The 19637-nt window shown below is 57.1% G+C and overlaps 1 protein-coding gene across 4 annotated transcripts in view; it reads right to left on the bottom strand.

Annotated features, from left to right (window-relative positions):
* Positions 1-19637, bottom strand: part of AGO2 (argonaute RISC catalytic component 2) — a 105081-nt gene that overhangs the window by 61380 nt on the left and 24064 nt on the right. The window contains exon 1 of one of the 4 annotated variants that reach the window (XM_004743605.3): positions 6413-6437. The exons of the other annotated variants lie outside the window; for them this stretch is intronic. Within the exon in view, the coding sequence (XP_004743662.1) occupies positions 6413-6425 (13 nt within the window). The 5' untranslated portion in view covers positions 6426-6437. Of the gene's footprint in view, positions 1-6412; positions 6438-19637 lie in introns of those variants that run through there. 4 annotated transcript variants of the gene reach the window in all.

Genomic DNA, 19637 nt, shown 5'->3' on the forward strand with positions numbered 1-19637 from the left:
TGGTGAGCGCGTGCTACAGAGATGGGGGATGGTCCTCAGCTCAGCCTCCCCTGCCGGGGGGACCATCAACATCTGCTGAATACAGGACAGCCCAAGAGGAGGATCTGGGGGGGCTTCACCAGAGAAGATGTCCCTGAGCGGCTCAGTGGGGACTTCACCCCAAAACCCGACCCTGCGGTAAGACCCCAGGTCCTCTCCAGCTGTGCCGACGCGGGCCACCCGTGCTGGTCCCAACACCCTCCCCGCCTCCAGGTGCTCCCAGCTTCTCCACCCTCCACGAGACACGCTGCTTCCCTCTGCTCAAAGCTCCGCCGGACGCCCAGGCCCGCATCTCCCCCCGCCACGGCCCCAGCAGGTGCACCCCTCTCCCACCTGGCCACGGGGCACACGGTTCTGCTGGGAATGTGTTTCCACTGTGTCCGTGCCATCGGACTACTGCCCTGGGGGGCGAAACCCTGGGGAATAGGAAGGCGACCCCTCATTCCTCATCCAGGAGCCCTGGACGGTCACCGCAGGAAGGGACCTCGGCAGGGGGGAAATGGCGGGTCCGAGGCCAGCACAGTCCCTGGCCCACCACTGACGCACCCGCGAGTTGCACCACTGACCGAAGCGCGTTACAAGGGCCGGGGAGCCCCAGCATGTAAGCCGGCACTGGTAACGCAGGCGACGAGTGTTTGCGGAACTGCTGCTGGGAACTCGGCACACGTGCTCAGAAATTCCATTTTTAGAGCCACGTCTCCATCAGTGAAAGGGAGACGTAGTGAATGAGTAATCAACTTCCTATATGAGCAACTGGGTCACGGCAACTGGGAAGTTTTGCTGGGTTTTTTTTCTTTTTTTTTTTTACAGGCGCCGTGGAAAGCGAGCCTGTCGCTGTGTTCTATGTAAGGCTTCTGCGGGACGGGGCTCTCCTCCCCAAGAAATCCAGGTCTCAGGGCGGGGACTGTCACCCGCCTATTTTCGTGGGAGGATCCCAGAGCAGGCTGTGTGACACCTGCCCCACACACCACCTCCTGGCGGCCCCCTGCCAGAGCGGGGCTTCTGTCCCAGCCCTCCCTAAGTAAGGGGTGCACACGCAGGACAAGAAGTGGGGTGACCAGAGAGTGAAGACTTGTAGAGGCTCTCCCACGTAGCAGATAACTGAGAGCCTGCGGGTCCAGGTCACCTGTGTTCTTCACTTAACTACAGGTCACAGAGCACTTTCCACAGTGGCCTCCGTGGGCGACTGCCTACCGAACACGTGGTCTCACTTCCCCACCTGTGATGACGGACAGGGACCAGGTGGCCGCTTTCATACAGTGCGGTCTTCTCTGACGTCAAAACACACACTTACTACAGAAGATACAAAAAAATACAGAGAACAGAAAAGTTGCCTGTGACGCCACCAGAGGTAATCTCTGTTCAAAGTCAGTCTCTGCACACACGCACGACACACAATGTGTGACCTGCGCTGACACAACCATGCAGACTTCTCCCTGACGGCTTTCATCTAACGTCATATTACGCAATTCTCCACAACGAATCTTTGCTGAGGGCCCTGCACACGGAGCCGTCTCCTGCCGATGCATCTCAGTGGTTTCCAAACATTCCCTGTAAACAGTAAGCACTGCGCTGAAGACCCACGCAGGAACATCTCTACCTGTGTCCTTGGAGCGGAAGCAGGGGGCCCACTGGAGGGCTCAGCGCACGAGGGGGACCCTGCCTTCCGCAGCACCCGCCGGGGGCTCCAGTGCCACCTACAGCCACTGCCACCCTTGCACCCGCACACGGAGAACAGACTGTCCGATCGACGCGCGGCCCTCGCTGGCTCGGGCTCCAGGTTTCTGGTCTCTACAACGAAGGACTTGCTGACCAATTAATGCCCTGAATCTGACCCCAGGCCAGGCACGGACGCACCCCCAGGAACACAGGGTCTGAGTGAGAGACCGCAGTGCACAGACAGGAACGGGGTCCTGAGCCCAGATGCCGGGCCTCGGAATCTGCAGGACGAGCATCTTCCCCAGGGCGGCTGCCGAGCCCTGCCCAGCCCGCCCCCCCACCGGCCTCCATCTCTGCCCTCCTGCTACCGCGACCCACACGTCAGAGGCCTCTAGGCCATGGGCACACCACGGCTTCACGGCTCAGCCTGGGAGCTGTGTCTCCTGCTCCTCCACACAGCCCATCAGGCCTTTGGGGTGCCCTGAGCCCCCTCAACCACTATGCTCGTTTCAGTCACTTCCCGGGGTCCAGGTGACCACATGATGGGTGTCCTTCCAGGACACATGTCTGTTGGCCTCAGAACCCAGCCAGGAGCCATCCACGTGCGCACCGAAAGGACCCAGGAGACATATACAGGAGACCAGACCCCCCACTGCTCAGCTTCCCACACCCCAGACGTCTACACTGGCGTTCTGTGGTTTTTCTCTTTTTGCTGTCCTGGCTTCCTTGAGAAACAAGTGAGGCCCAAGGCCCATCTCCACCCCAGGAGCTGCCAGGAGGCGGCACGCACCTGCTCTTCTGTCCTGCCTGGCCTCTCTACCACAGCCTTCATCAGGGCAGCTCGTCTGGCCTCCTCAAGTTCAAGTCCCGCCACCAGGTGTCCCTCAGACCAGGCCCGACCAGGCTGAGTGCCCTGGAGCCAGGGCCCTGAGAGTGAGACGCAGGGCCCATCACCTGCGGACCCCGGCCCTGGAGAGGGAGTGTCAAGGGGAGCACCCCTGAGCCAGGAGGTCTCAGCCCGGAACCCACGCAGACAACTCGGAGGGCCTGTGAACCTGGGCTGAGCTCAAAGTGAAATGCATCGCTCCTTTCCCTCATGAGCAAGGACAACCAACCACACGAGGACATACCTGGGACATGGGGAAACAGAAGACTCCCCGGCCACATGGCGGCGAACGGGTTCCAACCCGCTGCTACTGTGGGGCACTGGGGGGCTATCAGTTGGGTGCCTGACCCCTCTCCCAGCTCGTGGGTACATGCACACTCTCTCTCTCTCAAATAAGTAAAAAACCTTTAAACTCACTGCTACTTCAAAACCATGGTATTTACTAGACTGGCTGCCGGACCCTCACTAAACGTGGTAACGTTTGTTCTGTTATTCTGTTAACTGTACTTCGACATGACCAGCTTTCCTCGTCATCCTATGTGTCTCGTCCTGTGCCTTGAAAAACATTCTTATTCTACCCATTACCTTCACCAGCCTGACAAAGGGCTTCATGACCCCGAATGCGTGAGAACCGCCTGCTCCAAGGGGATGGGGTGGCCTCATCTCTAAGCAGAGAAGACGGCGTCTCAGTTCCCGATAATGTCACAAACTGACACCGCCCCCCCAGGTTCGTGGTGGGGTGATGGGGGGGGGCGGCTAGCTGGTCCTCGGACACGGAAGGCCCCAGAGGCAGCATCACACCCCGCAGGCCTGCAAACCAAGCGTCTGTCTCCGCGGCTGCCCCCCCCAGCGCCTGTCCCCGATGTGATGTGAGCTCATGATTTACCAGCTGCCATGGCAACCGGCTCGCCAGGCTCATCGCACAGGCTGCCTACCAGGCAGGGGCTCGGCGCTGGGAATCAGACATCAGACATCCTGCTAAGGCCTGACAGCATGGGCTTGTGTTCAAAACGGGAGGCCCGTCTCCATCCCAAGACCAAACCTGTACATGGTCTCAGGACCCCACAGCTCTGCCCATTCACCTAGAAGCAAATCGGGGGGAAGAAGTGAGCAGTCACCAGGCAAGTTTACCTGGTGACGAGCACAGAAAGGCCGCAGCAGACAAGCATCGTTGTTCCGAGCAGCTCTTCATTTCTGCTGTTTTCTAAACACCGAAGCACACGGAACAGAATTCGTACAAACCCTGCGTAACCCAGCCTCCTCCCACCGCCGCTGCCCCTGCGCCTCACAACCAGGACCAACGCCAATGTCCTGGCGCCGGCTTCCACCATCAGGCCAAGAGCAACATCTCTGGCCACTGATGACACGTAATAAACAGCAGAATTTGGGGCCGGAAGTCACCTTGGAAACCGTGGGGAGAAAGTAACTCACCCTTTCCCCCGAAACCTGCTCTGAGTCACGGACTTGGGGTGAGCCTGGCTCCAGGAGGGTCTGGGAGCTCCGCCTAGGGGAGGGGCCCGAGAGGAAGCCCATGGAGAGGGGAGCCTGGGGCTTCCCACCCCCGCGAGGGCTCCCGTCACCACATCTTACTAGCAGCCCAGCATCTTCCAAAACAAAAGGACCTCGGTGACTCTTTGCCCTTGGGTAACTTAAATGTTCCTCAAGATACACGTAGCTCACAGAGTCATTAAATTAACACAGAGTCTGGCCCTCGGTGACTGGCAGGTGACCACCGGTCCAGGCTCTGGATTAACTGGCTGTCGTGCCGCTCGCTGTACTGGCTGTAGGGCCAGCAACACAGCGTTCCTCCAGGAAGGGAGCCCAGCCCACCAGCACCCATGTCTCAGCGGGACCAGGACAGTCAAAGGTCTGCCACCGAACACCATCCTTCCAGAGCCTCGAAGCAGGCATTGGTATTCAATGTCATGTATCCTCCGTTTCCTTCTAGAATTCTGTTTTCACTATACTGGGCATCAGCCAGAAATTATGAAGACAAGAGAAAGTGACAAAAATAGCTCAAGGCCGTCCAGGCCTCCTATGCCACAATGTGGGCCAGGCCGGGCATCAGCTCCTTCAGGCTTCTGGACATCCCTGGAAGAGGCAACAGCAGCTTTGGGGCTGAGTGACTCGTCAGGGTCCCCGGCTGGGCAGTGGCTGGGTAGGACCACCACCCAGGTCCGTGTCTCCTGTACCTTTGCTTTCACCATGGGCTAGAAAAGGACAGGTTCTGAAGGCTCCCGGGGCCCAGACCAGAGAGCAGAAGCCGTCCGACCAGCACTCTCCTGCTACAACCAGGACAAACAGACAGACAGGCTGCCACTCAGCGCCTTCACCTGTTGCCTGCACAGGCAGCTATGGCTTACGGCCCCCCCAAGCCACTGAACACAACCGCGGCAGCCTCTCTGGGGAGCTGAATGGAGCCATTCTCAGAACAAAGCGCTACGAATGCAGACAGGGACATGGGCTCCCGTCAGCTGGAGAGAAAAGAGAACCACACTGTGTGAAAACCAGTGTTAGACCAGGTGACCCACCAGCCGACCGGGAGGAAAAGAAGCCAAAACCCCAAACCAAGCGCGCCCGAGCTCCCAGAGAGACGGGCTTCTGTCTGGCCGAATGCCAAGACAGGGAGGTTCCGCTCCCACATCCGGTTCAGGCCGCATGGCCTAGAGGAGACGAGCCCAGCCGGGTCGTGGTCTGGGTCGCGGTCACCCTCTCTAACGGCCAGCGCTCACCCCCGACCCCAACCTCCGAAGCCCACCTTGGCCTATGAGCTCCCACACTTGCAAGGGCACGAAGAAAGTAAAATGGGACATGGAGGGGACACACTGGGAGGGGGCGGTTCCCAGAGGCGGCCGGGGGCTCAGCAGGTGTGCATCATCACGGCCTAGGAGAACTCCGCGCTCAGCACACCGGAACCCGGCGTCTGGGCTCAGGACGCAGCTGGCCCCACACCGGAGCTTCAGGGGAATGCTCGGAGCTAGCCCGGAGGGTGGGGGGCTCCGAAAACACCCCAAGGCTGACAGACCATCCGATGAGTCCCTTTCTCCAGCATGGGGGCGTGTCCACAGCCACGGGAGGCGCTCGCTTCTGCCCTTCACCCTCGGGCAGGTGTGCGCAGCACCTCCCACTCTGAAGGAGGGTGAGGAGAGACAGAAGAAGCAGACAAAACCCCAGGCAGGCTCCCAGGGCAAGGGGGCGGCGGGGGCGGCGGGAAGGATAGCCCCGCAGGGAAAGAAGCCAACCATGGAGTCAAAGAGCTGTTCTCTAGAAATGTGTCACCTTCATGCGGGCCACAGTTCCTGTAAATCTTTTCATTTCTTCCTCTCTTGGTAAAAAAAACCCTCTGGGAAATTCCAAGCTGTTGTAGCCTGATTCTTGGCAACACCCAAAAAAGTGGCCCCAGGAAGCAATGAGGGAAGAGGGGGGCAGCCGGTCACTCTGGGGCAGTGGGGGGTGGGGGTGATGAGGGGGCAAGGGGCTGAGCGGCAGGTGCTCCCAGGTGACCGCACGGTCCTGGCAGCTGCCCCCGGCAGGGGGAGGGCGTGGGGGGGAGGCGGCAAGCCAAGCGGGCAGGAAGATTGCTACTGAACTGCCTCAGTCAACTTTTGTGGTTGAATGAGTAATACTCCAAAAATATTTTAACCTCGTTTCAGTGAGCGATACGCATGCCTCAGGATACATGACACCTACGCAGAGTCTAGGGCTGGTTATGAGCCACACACCCAACTGCCCTCAAGTCAGTGACTAACAGGACGGGTCTTCATCTTCGTTGGAAACGCTAAGAATTTCACCCACAAAGGATTTTTAAACAGGCTTTGGTGAACCAACCTCCAGTCATCATTTAAAACACGATTTCTTTGAGCAACGGTCCCCCAAGTCATCTCTGTGATCTGTAAATAGAAAATTTTCCCATAAAAATTGTTTCAATAAACTTCCCCCCATGTCAAAGACACCTCCTCTGACCCGCCCCATCTGTCCACAGTACGACAAAAACGGGAATAAACACAAGGGAGAATTAAAGAAATACTCGTAAAGCGTATATTCCCTCCCGCCAAAGCATCTCCTCAATGGCTGCCATGAGCACTGCCCGCGTGGGCTCCGCTCCGTGGCCCGACACTCCCGTGAGCTTGTCACAGGACTTCGCCACGCGACGTAAGCCCGTCTCAAAAGCTCCGTGAAAACACGGACCACCCCGTGGTGCGTTTGCCTCACGCTTCTCCACGGCGCTCACCACGTCCGACTTTCTCTTGATTCTGTGATTCTCTGGCTAGTAACGGCCTCGCCCACTAGAACGTAAGAGACGCCACGGCAGGGATTATGTCTGCTTTTGTGCAACTGTTGAATGAATGAATGAATGAATGAAGAGATGAATAAAAGAATATCTCAGTGTCACACGCTTGGTAGAAACACCTTCCCTTGTTACTCAGTGTCAAGTTTCGTGGCACAAACGCGATGCGTCCCGTGAAGACGATCCTCCGTCTCCCGCGCGCTGTCTCCACCGCTGCGACGAGAGAAGCCACGTTTATCAAGCATCTCCGAGACTCGGGGTGCGCTCCAGGCGCCTCCGCCTCTATCCTCACATCCACCCTCCTGGACACAGCTCGGGGCTCCCTGGAGGGTGACTCGGTGCCAGGCCAGCGGGGCACAGAGCAAAGACTGCTTTCAGCGGGGTCCTCTGCCAGCATGGCCCACGGAATGGACCAACCTCCCTCGCAGAGAGCTCTTGGGACATCTCCCGTACTTGAGGACCATCTCCTTCACCAAAGAACCTAATCCTTCTTTTTATCACCCCAAGCCTACCAGAATCTAACCCACCGCCTTCCTGTTCCCTCCCTCTTCAGCAGGAAATTCAGAACTTTGTGCTCTTTGACAGTGACGAATCCCTCTTAGTTACCAAGGACATCTCTGGGCAGCAGCAGGACCCATAGAACTGCCCCTTCTGGTGCGTGGGTTGGTTCACACTCTCCCACGACACCTGCGGAAGCGTCGGGGCCCCTGGTGCGCCGGGCCTGCCGCAGAAACCTCCACACGCACCTTCTTGTCCACTCCCCACCCCGGCTCAGGCACAGGTGATCCCCAGGTACAGACGGGACAGCAAGCAGGTAAGGGACAGGCACAGCTGGGTCTTGTTGCCAGCAGACCATGTGAGCCCTGCCGCCGGGCCAAGCGGACTCAAGTCCTTTGGAGACAGTGGGTATACTGACGTCAGACACATGTTTTAAAGAGATGGGTGACCTAGCAGTGCATAGTAACACAGGCCCCCAGGTTCACTCAGTTAGCACTCGGCACACGGTGACAGCTGCCGTGGGAGGTCTGTGTGCCCAGCCCCCCGAAGCATTCCCGGTACGCTGACTCTGATTCCACTCCCGCAGCATTTCCTGAGCACCAACGGCGTCCCTGTCCTCAGGAGCCTCACCCCAGAAGACGGCAGGCAGAGGATCAGGAGGGACAGCAGGAGCGGCCGTGAGGACGGGGCAGGGTGGGCTGAGACGGCATTTCAGTCGCGGGTCGGCAGAGCAGGGACAGCTGAGGGAGACGCAAGGTGAGCCCCCAGCCTCTTCATGACAAGGCAAATCCCAACCAAACACAAACTGTAAGAGTTGACATTTCTAAGTGAAACAAAGACATCCTTAGAAATACTTCAAAATTCAATAATCTTCTATAATCTGGGAGTCCGAATGCTTTCGCTCTTGGAACCAAAATGCGGGGGTCACCAAGACAAATCTGACTATGTAAGATTTTTAAAGCTTCTCTAATTGCCCTACAAATTCAGAAAATTTTATGACAGTAAGTTCACAAATGTGAAAATATAAACCTGGATATACAGAGTTTATATAAATTAATAAGGCTTTGGGGCTCCTGGGTGGCTCAGTTGGTTAAGCATCTCAATCCTGGGATCGAGCCCCGCCCTGGGCTCCCTGCTCAGCAGAGAGCCCGCTTCTCCCTCCCCCTCTGCATCTCCTGCTGTGCGCACTCTCTCTCCATCAAATAAATAAAATCTTAAAAAAAAAAAAAAAGTAAAATAAACTACTACAAAGGATTTAAAACTCCCACAGGAAAGTGGGCATTGACTATGGCTGACAATGTGTGTAGGAAATACTAGTAGCCAACAAACAGAAAACATACCCAGCTCTCCATCCAAAAAATGTGAATGAAAACTGTAAATTTTTTTTTTGCCTAGCTGATATTTACAAGAGCTTTGAAAAAATGATCACTCTCTTAAGCTCAATGGTCTTGAAGGTGTATTTCAGAAATCTTTTAAGATCATGTGCCCTTTGGTGGAGTAACTCAAGATGGAGGCCTTTATCCTAAAACACGCAGACACGTGCACAGAGCGCTTATCCTCTGCCAGAGGACAGGAAGGTGTGACTGCTCACCGGGGAACGTGTGCTGCGCTCATCTACTGACCTTGTGTGTCTACACCATCACGGGAAGAGGTCCTATGGGGTTGAGTGGGAGGAAGCTCCAAGAAGGGGTCCGTGCAAATCCTGCATTTGCACACACACATCTGGTGCAGGAACAGGAAACGTACAGAAGCCTCATAAAACTGAATATCCACGGTGATTATTTCTAAGAGCTCACATTACAACTCGCTCTTCTTGGTGTCTTATTTAAGTGGGTACATTATATTTATTATTAGAGAAATAATAGTAAAGCTATCTTTTAAAAACTGATGAAAGCAACTTTGAATAGAATCAGGGAGGGGGGTGCGGATGTTTACTGTTCTAGTTGTCTCAGTTTAACAGTTTCCAAACTTAAATAAAAAGATGTACACACTGCTGGTACCCCACTTAACAGACATCCGGAGAGGTTTAAAAACTTGCCCAATTCAAGATTTGAGGCAGATGTGTGATGATTCCCACGTATATTTTAAGTCCCCATCCACAGCCCCACAGATGCACACAGGTGGAGGGGTGGGCACCTGGCTCGGAGGAGACGCTCCGTAGTCTATAGGATGGGCGGCTACAGGCCACCTGCCAGGGCCGCCAGGTGCATCTGACCCCAGTTCCACCCTGCAAGGCCCCGTCCCAGGGAACCCCACGGAGCTTGCCAGTCCCTAGGACTTGCCCAAGGGTGCCCCACAGGGCAGGATATAAACCCAGCCTTGTCCCAAACCGCTCATGCTCTTCTGCGTCACTGCAAGCCAGCCTGTTAAAGTAGAACATTAAAGCCATGATTTGGGTTTTATAGCCCAGATAAAGGGAACCCATACTGAAAGTGCATAAAAGGAAAAAGAAACTTAAGAGACCTATTTCCATTCATTTATAAATGTGCCCCACGGCCCTAGCTCTGCAGGAAGCCCGCTACTTTGCACAGCTGTCTGACTCATGATGGTGGGGGGGGGGTCCTCCGTCTCCCCCCTTCAGCTTACACGGTTCCATCAGTTTCTGAGGCAGCTGGAAACCACCTCACGTACCTAAAATCTTCCAGCATGCACAAGCCGGGGGTCTCAAAGCTGAGCTCACACCGCCACCACCACCCCCACGCAGTGGCACCACTGATCCCGGGGAGTGCAGCACTGATACCCGGGGAGGTGGGGCCACGATCTGGCTACAGCCCTGACCACCTAATGCAGGTAGCACCAACGTTTTACTTGGTTTTGTTTTTTGTTTTTTGTTTTTTTTAATGGAAAAGAAAACAGAATGCTGAGCACATCTCATCTCTGGGCTAGCACTTGCTATAAGCACAGCCAGGTGCCGCATGCACACATAGCCAGCCATGAGCAGACCCCGTGGAGGCAGCCGTGGCACAGGTGTGGCAGCCACGGCTTTTCCTCTCTGCTCTTCCGGCGGGGAAGGCATGGCCATGGAGTGGCTTCCCGGGCCAGGGCTCACTCCTGACTTTAAGCCTTAAACGTGGTAATGGGCTCAGACTAAGCAGCATCCCAGTGTCTCCAGCAAACGCAAACCCACGGAAACCGATCCATCAGTATTAGCTCGTGAAGCCCGATGTATTTTAAGAGAATAGGAATCAGGAAGAAGAAAATTATATCAAAAATGAAAAACCACAGCTTTGGTCCTGTCCCATGAGGCTACAAAGTGAAGTCTCAACTTTTTGCCCATCTTAAAAAGAATAAACATCTGTTTTTATCATCAAGGCAGTGAAACCCACCGTCTCTCCGTCATCTGCAAACACATGACCTTGTCATCTGCCATCTGGGGAGTGGAGAGGTGACACGGGGCACCCAGGCTGCAGGGCGCCTGTCTACCACCGAGGAATTCTGTGTGGCCCAACACAGAAGGAAAAGGAGGGGGAGGAATGAGACCAGACAGCGCCATGGGCGGAGGGCCCCAAAAAGCAGTGCAGCTGCTCAAGAAGGCAGCCCAGGCGGGAAAGGGACATACACAGGAGCTCCCCGGAGCCTGATGCAGGATTAAGTCGGGGCTTCTTCAGACACAGTGAAGCCATCACACCCAAGAGAAGCATCTTAGCCCAAGGCAGCAGGACTCAGCAGGATCTGCTCCCTTAGGGGCAGGTACTTGGGGAATGACATCACCAAGCCACTGCTTCACACCCGCCGCCAAACCCCGCCAAACCCGGCCAGCATCCTGACCTGCCGTCATGTCACATTCCTTCTGGTTTAACCCAGTTACTTCCACAGAATCTTATCCAGGACAACCCCCTGCCCGTCCCCCATTCCCTGCCGGGCCCAGCAGCTGCCCCTGGAGAGCACCTCCACCTCTCCATTCGAATGAGCCTGCCAGGTGGCCGGACTCCTGGTGGCCCCGGGCTCTCCACATACGGGTCACCCTGACACTAGGGCAGGCCCCCCACTCAGCTTCCGCCTGCCCTCTCCCTCCCCAACCGACCCTGCCGCTCTCTTTCTCCCCTAAAAACCAGAGTTATGGTGGGGGTCATCTCTCCTGGAAACCCTGCAGGGCCCAGAGCCATTGGAGCGCCGGTCACCTTCCGGCGGGACGATCCTTCCAATGTGGCCGCTCACCAGACCGACCTCCCTGCCTGTCCAGTTCTGTGCTCTCATCCAGGGTGTTCAACCAGAGCCTCACGACAGCACCATGCCATGCTCTGCAGTCCACCGCCCCTCTGTGACTCCTCTATCCCACGTGCACGCAGCCGGCGCCAGAGTGCCCTTGAACTTGGACTTCAGAGGTTTGTGGCCGAGCTGCAGGCCTTCCACAGACCCTGAGGCTGAGCTGCAGCTCGGTGCCCGGCTGGCAGGTGCACCTCTGCTGCGAAAGCCCGTGGTGACGGGGTCCCCAGCCACAGGGACAAGCACTCGCCCCACCGGGGAGGTCCGGGCAGCCGTCCAGCAGAGGCAGCTTGCACAGACGGACAGTGGCCCCAGCAGACACTCCTTGTGTTGTCTGAGAATCAAGACTGTCTCACGGGTGACACAAGAGACAAACCTGGCGACGTAGAAGGAACTTCTTAGACCTAATAAAAGGTAAACCAATAGAAACCTCCTGAACAGCACGCCCGCTAAAGGGGTACTTGCAGGATTTCTCCTGAGCTCAGAACCGAACAGCAAGGCTTGAAATCGCCACTTCAGCAGACTTGAGCACGTACAGTCACAGAAGAAAAAGAAAAAGAAACAAGAAACACGCCTTGAAATAAGCCCGCGAAAGGGCCACAGGGAGCCGGCACGACCTCCTGTGTGAAACCAGGATGGAATCCGCAGAAACTGTCGGAACTAACAAGAATCCAAGGAGCTTCCTGAAAACAAGACTAAAAATCCACTGCACTCCTACACCTGAACAGCTACTAATTAGGAAAATGACTTTTACAAAGATGCCATTTACAAACAACAAAAACCACAGGTACAAAGGAGGGCCAAGGAGAGACTCTGCTGCAAAGATATTTCCTTAATTAGTCCTGAGCTCAGCGATTGCCTCTGCCATCTGGCCTCGTGTTAACGAATGTTCTCTGTTCAGACCCCTGCCGCACGCTGGTAAGTCAGCATCACGGGGGGCTTAAAGATCTAAGAAATGTTCGCTTGTTCACAGAAAAAGGAAATCAGAGGGGAGCCTGCTGGTCTAATCGGTTAAACATCCGGCTCTTGATTTTGGCTCAGGTCACGGTCTTGAGGTGGTGAGATGAAGCCCCGCCTCGGGTTCTGCACTGGGTGTGGAGCCTGCTTGAGATGCGTGCTCTCTCTGTCTCTCCCTCTCTTTAAAAAAAAAAAAAAAAAAAAAAAAAAAAAAAAAAAGAAGCAGCAGCAGCAGCAGCCAGATTCTGGGTGATTTCCTGCTGGAACGGAGGCGGTGGGACGTGTGACTCTATGATATCGCAGGACCAGGGACAGCTACTCCCCAGCAACAGCTCCCAGTTACTACAACCCAAGCACCAGGTGCCCAGACAAATGGCCCCTCATCTTTCCTGTGATGCTGGCGACACATCCGGCAAGGCAGGGGGGTTCACCATTCTGCAGAAGAGACACAGATGGCCACGGGTGCACTGACTCGCCCGAGGTCCCCCAGATCCACAGTAGGAGAGCTGGGACCTGGACTCAGGCACCTCTGATTCCGAAGCCTGGACTCACCGGGCAAGCCGCAATGCCTGCTCTGGCTGCCTGGCCAGATCAGGAGGGCCTAGAAGGGCCTGGAAGGGTCAGGAGCTCGTAGCTGCTGTGATGTGGGATGGCAGAGAGCGGAAAGCGCTCACACAGGGTCAGGCTTTCCCGTGCCCCCGTCGGTCAAGAACACCAGGTTCCTGATGGCTATCCTGAGCCGCACAGCCAGCTCTGAAGCTCTGTCTGCTTCTTGCCGAGGCAGGTCCTGAGTGTTTTGGAAGGACAACACGGCAACTGTTTTAAAGCAGCCCAAATCCTCTACTATTGAGAGCTGGGGTCCGAGTCCCCTCCCCCTGAGTCTGGGTCAGAAAGGGCCATGTGGCTTCCTTCCACTCCCTGGGAACGTCTGTTTTCCAGATACTTCCTCCTGACACGCTTCCTCGAAGAACAACCCAAGCCACACAGAGAGGCTGCATGGGCACTCTGGCCAGCAGTCCCCACTGAAACCAGCCTTGGCATCAACCCAGCCCGGGTGCCAGACATGTGGGCGGAGAGGTCTCCAGATGGCCCCAGCCCCGAGCCGCTCCATCCCTCCGGGCTGAGGCAGGCCGGAGCCGAGAAGCAGCATCTCCCCTCAGCGTCCGGTCCAAGCTTCTGACCCACAGAGTCCAGGAGCACAACAGCTCCGCTTCAACACGCTCAGCCCCGAGGGCTCTTCCCACGGTGACAGGTAACGGAAAAACGCCCCCGAGGTTCTGTGGAACCACAGCCACCAGATCTTCCGAAGTGCTGTTCCCTACAAGGCCCCCCCATTCGGTACGGGCCATTTAGATGTCCAACTGCAAGTCCATCCTGTGACGACAAAGAAGGCCCCAGGAGCACATCTTCGATCACACGCTGTTGAGGACAGAGTCCTCTGCCAGTCACGTCCTCACTTCAGGGAAGGGGAGAAACTAACAGCAGGCCGGGAAACGCTGGGTCCCGGGCTGCCGAGAGCACACAGCTCGACACAGGGCAGGGACATCCTGCTGTAAAGCGCCCGGATGATTCCGGCTCTCGGATGCAGCACAGAGCTCACGGGGAGGGACAGCTCTACAGGCAGAAAGGAAACAAAACGAGGAACCAGTCGGCTGAGCACAAGCGGGCTCCGCAGGGACCCCAGGCTGACGCCACGCTGGTCTGAGCCTGGGCTCCTCACGTGACACAAACACCGTGCTCCCGGTGGGTCCCACGCTCTGGAGAGCCCTCCAGCCTCCCTGGGACCCCCAGCAGCTTGTACAACCCAGGCCAAACATCTGGCACCTCCTTCCGGCACCCTCCCCTCAGCGTCGGACTCACAGGCTTCATAGGGGGCATCACAGCCATCAGGAAAGAGGCCTCCGTCCCCCCCCCCCCGTCTCCCCCAACCCCCTCTTCTGGGAGCCTCTGTCGTCGGGAAGAACTATGGCGCCCTTGCCGGGCCCAGCGCTCCCGCCCGCAGGCCGGTGCCTGACGTCAGGGACACGGCGCCAGCAGCCCCTCCTCTCTGCCCTAACTCTCCCCTCTCAAGCAGGCTATTCCCAACAGCAGCCAAACTCGCCGCATGTCCTTCCAGATTAAACAAAACAAGACAAAGAGGGAGAAAAGATTTAAGGCCCGAGAGAGAGAATTACAGACCAGCTAGAGAGCGACCCTGATTAGACAGAAGCGGACTTCAACGGCGAGGCGCGCCCCAAACGAAGCAATGATAGTGCAGGTGCACGAGAAGGAAACACTCTCAGCCCGGGAGTGCGTCCTGAGAAACTACAGAACGAGATCAAGGATGTTCACAGGTAAAAAGCCCCGACAGACTCCGAAGCACAACAACCTGTGGATCCCACTCTCTCCCCCAGCCGCCGGCCCGCTGGTCTACAGTCGCCCCCGAACCCTCCCCGGCTCCGCAGGAGACCGGTGTGCCCCCGCCACAGAGCTGCTCCGGCACGGTCGCCGCATCACACGGTCAACCTTCTGCCCACCTGTGTCCACGGCAGCGCCTGACAGGAAGCGGGTCAGCCTCCGTCCAGTGTGGGCGGCCCCCAGCTGCTCCTCCTCAGTCTTTGGGTTGGTTCCTCCTGCCTTCCTGCCTCTTAGCCTTGGACCCTGCTCACGAGCTCTGCCCCATGCATGCACCCCTCCCTCCACGATCCGTCCACCCCCATCCACCACCCACCATCCATCCACAGCAGGCCCTTGGTGATCTCTCCTGGCCACATGGCTTCCAGCACTCTCTACACCTGACCGACCACACACACACACACACACACACACACACACACACACCATGTCTTCATCTCAGTCAAGAGGCCACTGCTCAGGGCCACAATATTGTCCTCCCCTGACTTTCCCTCACGTCTAGCCTGTACCTAAATCTTTCTGCCTCAGGCCACCAGGGTGACTCAGTTGGTTAGGTATCTGCTTTCAGCTGGGGTCATGACCCCAGATCCTGGGATCCAGCCCGGAATCAGGTTCCCTGCTCAGTGTGAAGCCTGCTTCTCCCTCTCCCACTCCCCCTGCTTGTGTTCCCTCTCTCGCGGTCTCTGTCAAATAAATAAAATCTTAAAAATATAATCTTCCTGCTTCTACCTTTAAGACACTGTCCCACGGGCCTAGAATCCGTCAGCTTCCCCTCTCCGCCACGCACAGGTCCAAACCCTCGCTACCTCCCGGTGGGATTACCCCCAAATCCCCACCTGCCCCCCCCACACCCCACACCCTGCTTCTGCCGGGACCTTTCTCCCCCAAACATGTCTCCCCCGGACACCCTGGGGCTTGCTCGATTCCAGGTCTGTGTTCAAGTCCTGCCTTTTCAGAGAGGCTTCCTTGTGCCGCGTGCGTCACCCTGCCATGGCCTCTAGCTGGGCCCAGCTCCACGGCCCTGCGGGGGGCACCCGGCCGGGGCCCACGAGCGGCAGACTCGCAGGCTGCTGGCCCTTTCCTCTCTGCCCCACTCCTCCGTGGCAAATGGGCCCACGGCCACCAGTCTGCTCCCCAGAGGGGGCCTGGGGGGGCGCCGTGGAGAGCCCCAGGCCACCTCCAGGTCCCTCCTTTCAGGGTGACACCGTGCTCAGCCCACCTCCCACGGGGGCTGCAGCGGCCGGGCCCACACACCCCGGAGCCTCACACGGACACACTGAAACTTCCTGGGACTTTGTACACCCCCACGACTCTGTCCCTCTGCAGCCACTGTCTTCTACACTGAACATGAAGAACCCCCCAGGCTCTTTCTAAAGATTTTGTTTATTTATCTCGGGGAGAGAGAAAGCACCCGCAGAAGCAGAGAGCAGAGGGAGAAGGGGAAGCAGGCTCCCCGCTGAGCAGGGAACCCAACGCGGGGCTCGACCTGGGACCCCAGGATCATGACCTGAGCTGCCAACACAGGAAAACAAAACCATCCCCTCTCTTCAGAAACGTACTTATCAATCACGCGGTTCACCTCAGACTTCAGCGTATGAAAACTCCCAACCCTCTCTTTTGTGAAAAGTATCGTTATTTTAATGTTAACAAAACACGGCACAGGTTCAACAGTAAATACCACTGTGCTGTCACCAAAAAACAAACAAATCCCAGAATATTCTTTATCCCAAGAAAGGCATCTGAAAAGACCGAAACGGAAGCATTAGCATTGTTTCCAGTCTAACTTCCCGCGTGTTTGGCAAGGCTCCTGCCGGGCTACCTGCGGCTCAGTCAGGTTCCAGGGGAGGCGAACTCTCTAGGAATAAGTACAATCCCCCAAGGGGATACTTAAAAGCAAATTTACCAAACGACAGACACCAGGAAATGCTCTCAATTTGTATAGCCAGATATCTGAAATGTCACTTCTAAATACTGCCACCCTGGAGAGGTACAATTTTTTTTTGAGTCAGAATAATTAATTAGGAGTAAATTTGTTGAATATCCAGCGGATAGAATCCCCAGGACCAGCGGGCCTCTTTAATCAGTCCCTCCATAAGAGACAAGCCCACAATTTAACGTAAATAGAAATGTACTCTGTTCTTCAAAACACTGAAAAGTGACACGTGCATACATCTTGGACGATGGACTATGCCAGACGCAGGGCACCGCTATCTTTAAATGACACAATTACGGCACTTTCCCAGCCACTGGCTGGATCTTGTCTTATCTGGTATCAGTGAGGCCGGGGATGGGGGGGCGCCCCCCCCACGCCCTCTGCTGCTGGTGGCGACAAGAGTCCAGGTCGCCCGCATCCTGGCGGGCTCGGGTTAGCAGGAGGTGGGATCCCACCGTCACTGCTGGTCTGTCGCGAGCCAATCCGAACCGCCCACCAGAACGTGTGGTGCACCGGCACCTCCAAGCTCACGGCTGAGCCTCCAAATCTGGGTTCGGGAATATGCATAAAGTGACCCGGGGTCAGGTTTCTGAAATCGTATTAGACTTCGTGTAACGGAAAACGGACCATCGTAACCAACTCCGGGACGATCTGGTGGCTTTAGCTGCTTCAGGAGACTGTGCACCGCAGTCTGGCTCCAGGCCGTTCTCACCCAGAAGGAAAGCCCGCACTGCCCACTCCCTCCCTCAGCCCCGGCAGCCGCCTGGGGCTCTCCTGTCTCCGGAGGGAGTCGCTCAGGGCAGCGCACGAACCGGACTCGCACGCGCGGCTTCCCTCCCCGGTGACCATCCGCGCCGTCGCTCTTGCGGGTCCTGGTGAGCTCGCGGCTGGAACCGGCTCGCGGTCATGTAGCCCACTACCCACCGGCCTACCCCCGCCGGTCACCTGCGGCGGGGGACCCGTGACCGCCTGGGGCTTTCGGAGGAACTGCGTGTTGGGCCCGAGGATGTCCCGGCGGCGGCCCCGACACAGGCTGCTCGACTCTGGGTTTGCGGCGCTCCCTAAGCCACATGGAGACAGACACGCGTCCCTAAAACCAGCGGAGTGACCACGCTTACTCTGGCCTGGGGGGGGAGTTGGAAGCACCCCAGGCCTGGTGGGGTGCGGCTCCCCGCTGGGAGGTGACTTCCGGGAAAATGACAATCCCGCCGGCAGCCAGGCTCGGGAAGGAACGGCCGACCGCGCGCACCGACGCGAACTCCAGCAGCCGGAGAAAAAGCGATTTTGAGGCCACTGGAAACCAGGGTCCCGACCATCTATCCGAGAGTAAGGAGCAGCCATTTCTCAGGCGTCCCGGTCCGTGACTCCACATTTAAACTGTCCTCGTTAAGCAGCGACCAAGGTCCGGCGGGTGAGTGAGGACGCGCAGGAAGGAGAGAAAACTGGCCGCGTCCTCGTGCTGCTTGAGGCTGAGAGACAGGGCTTCGGGGAGCATCAGACCCCGGGCCTGCACACACGAGCGAGCGAGCGTTACCGCGCCAAGTCCGAGAGATGCTCGGGCAGGGGGACCAACAGGACAGGACGTCTGCCCAGGCTCCTCGCGGGCTGGGGGGGCAATGCCTGTGTCTGGCCGCCCCCGGGGGGGCAGGTGGATGAGCACGCGTGCGCCTTAGGGGCTGGGCGGAGGGCTGGGCTGTCCCAGGGGCTGAGGCTGCTCAGAGTATGGGTGTCCAGCTCGGCCGTCCACTATGGCACGAGGAGCCGAGCCCCGGCGGTCACGTCCTCTGGCCGCCTCCCCCTGGACTGCAGACTTGAGCAGGAACACGAATGCTCATGAACTCGGATGAGGAAGCTGAGAGAGGCCTTGCCAGCAAGGTGGAAAGCGACGGGACTGCTCCCCGCGGCCTGGGAGCGAAGCGAGCACGGGACCCCTCGCGGCTCTCGCACAGAGGAAGACGTCTGGCGGGACAGGTCAGTGAACTCCGGCGAGGTGAAGCAGTGTCAAAACTAACTCTTTGCCCCACTCTGCCATCAACACCCCCTGCCTTCAGTTGGCAGACATACTCCACACGGCCAATACGACAACGATGCAGAACGTCCTTTTGTACGATTAGAAATTGTCAGGTTCTCGATAAGACATGTACAACTCAGGCAGGCGTCCTACAAACATGGTGAGATCTTCCCATAATCACACGGAGAAAAAGCATCAATGCACAATGTCCTTTCGAACATCAACGACCTTTTGGTTTGCCTAAAGGAAGCAGGCAGAGCCCAAACTCGGGACGGGGGCTCAGTGAGACGGCTCGGCAGACGGCTGCCAGCACGAGGGGCTCACACACAGGCCCCCACCGCTCTCCCCTCCCCCTGAGCCAACGTGGGACAACTGTGACCCTGCCCAGAAGCCGATGCTCCCGCACAGCCCAGAAAAAAGCAGGAAAACTGCCTGTAAATCCCAACAAATTGTCACACACATTTATAACTCTGGCAAAGCTTTAAGGCACAGAAAATGGAGAGTTTTACAATTTAAAGATACAGTAATTGGAAACAACCCCAAAGGTCTTGTCAAACGGATGGATAAAGGGGAACGTGGCATGTCCATGCGGCGGGACGCTCTGCAGCCACGAAACCAGGAACAGGAATAAAGCAGTGATAACCTGCCGCGCCACACGGCCGCCCTGAGGTGCTCTGCGGCGACGGCAGGGGCACGAAGTGCACACGAAATGCCAAGAATGAGCAACTACACGGAAACGGAGAGCAGACCCTGTGGGATGAGGCTG

The sequence above is a fragment of the Mustela putorius genome, unplaced genomic scaffold, assembly GCF_011764305.1.
Source record: "Mustela putorius furo isolate JIRA1106 unplaced genomic scaffold, ASM1176430v1.1 tig00000228_pilon_pilon_pilon, whole genome shotgun sequence".
In the NCBI taxonomy this organism is placed as follows: Eukaryota; Metazoa; Chordata; class Mammalia; order Carnivora; family Mustelidae; genus Mustela; species Mustela putorius.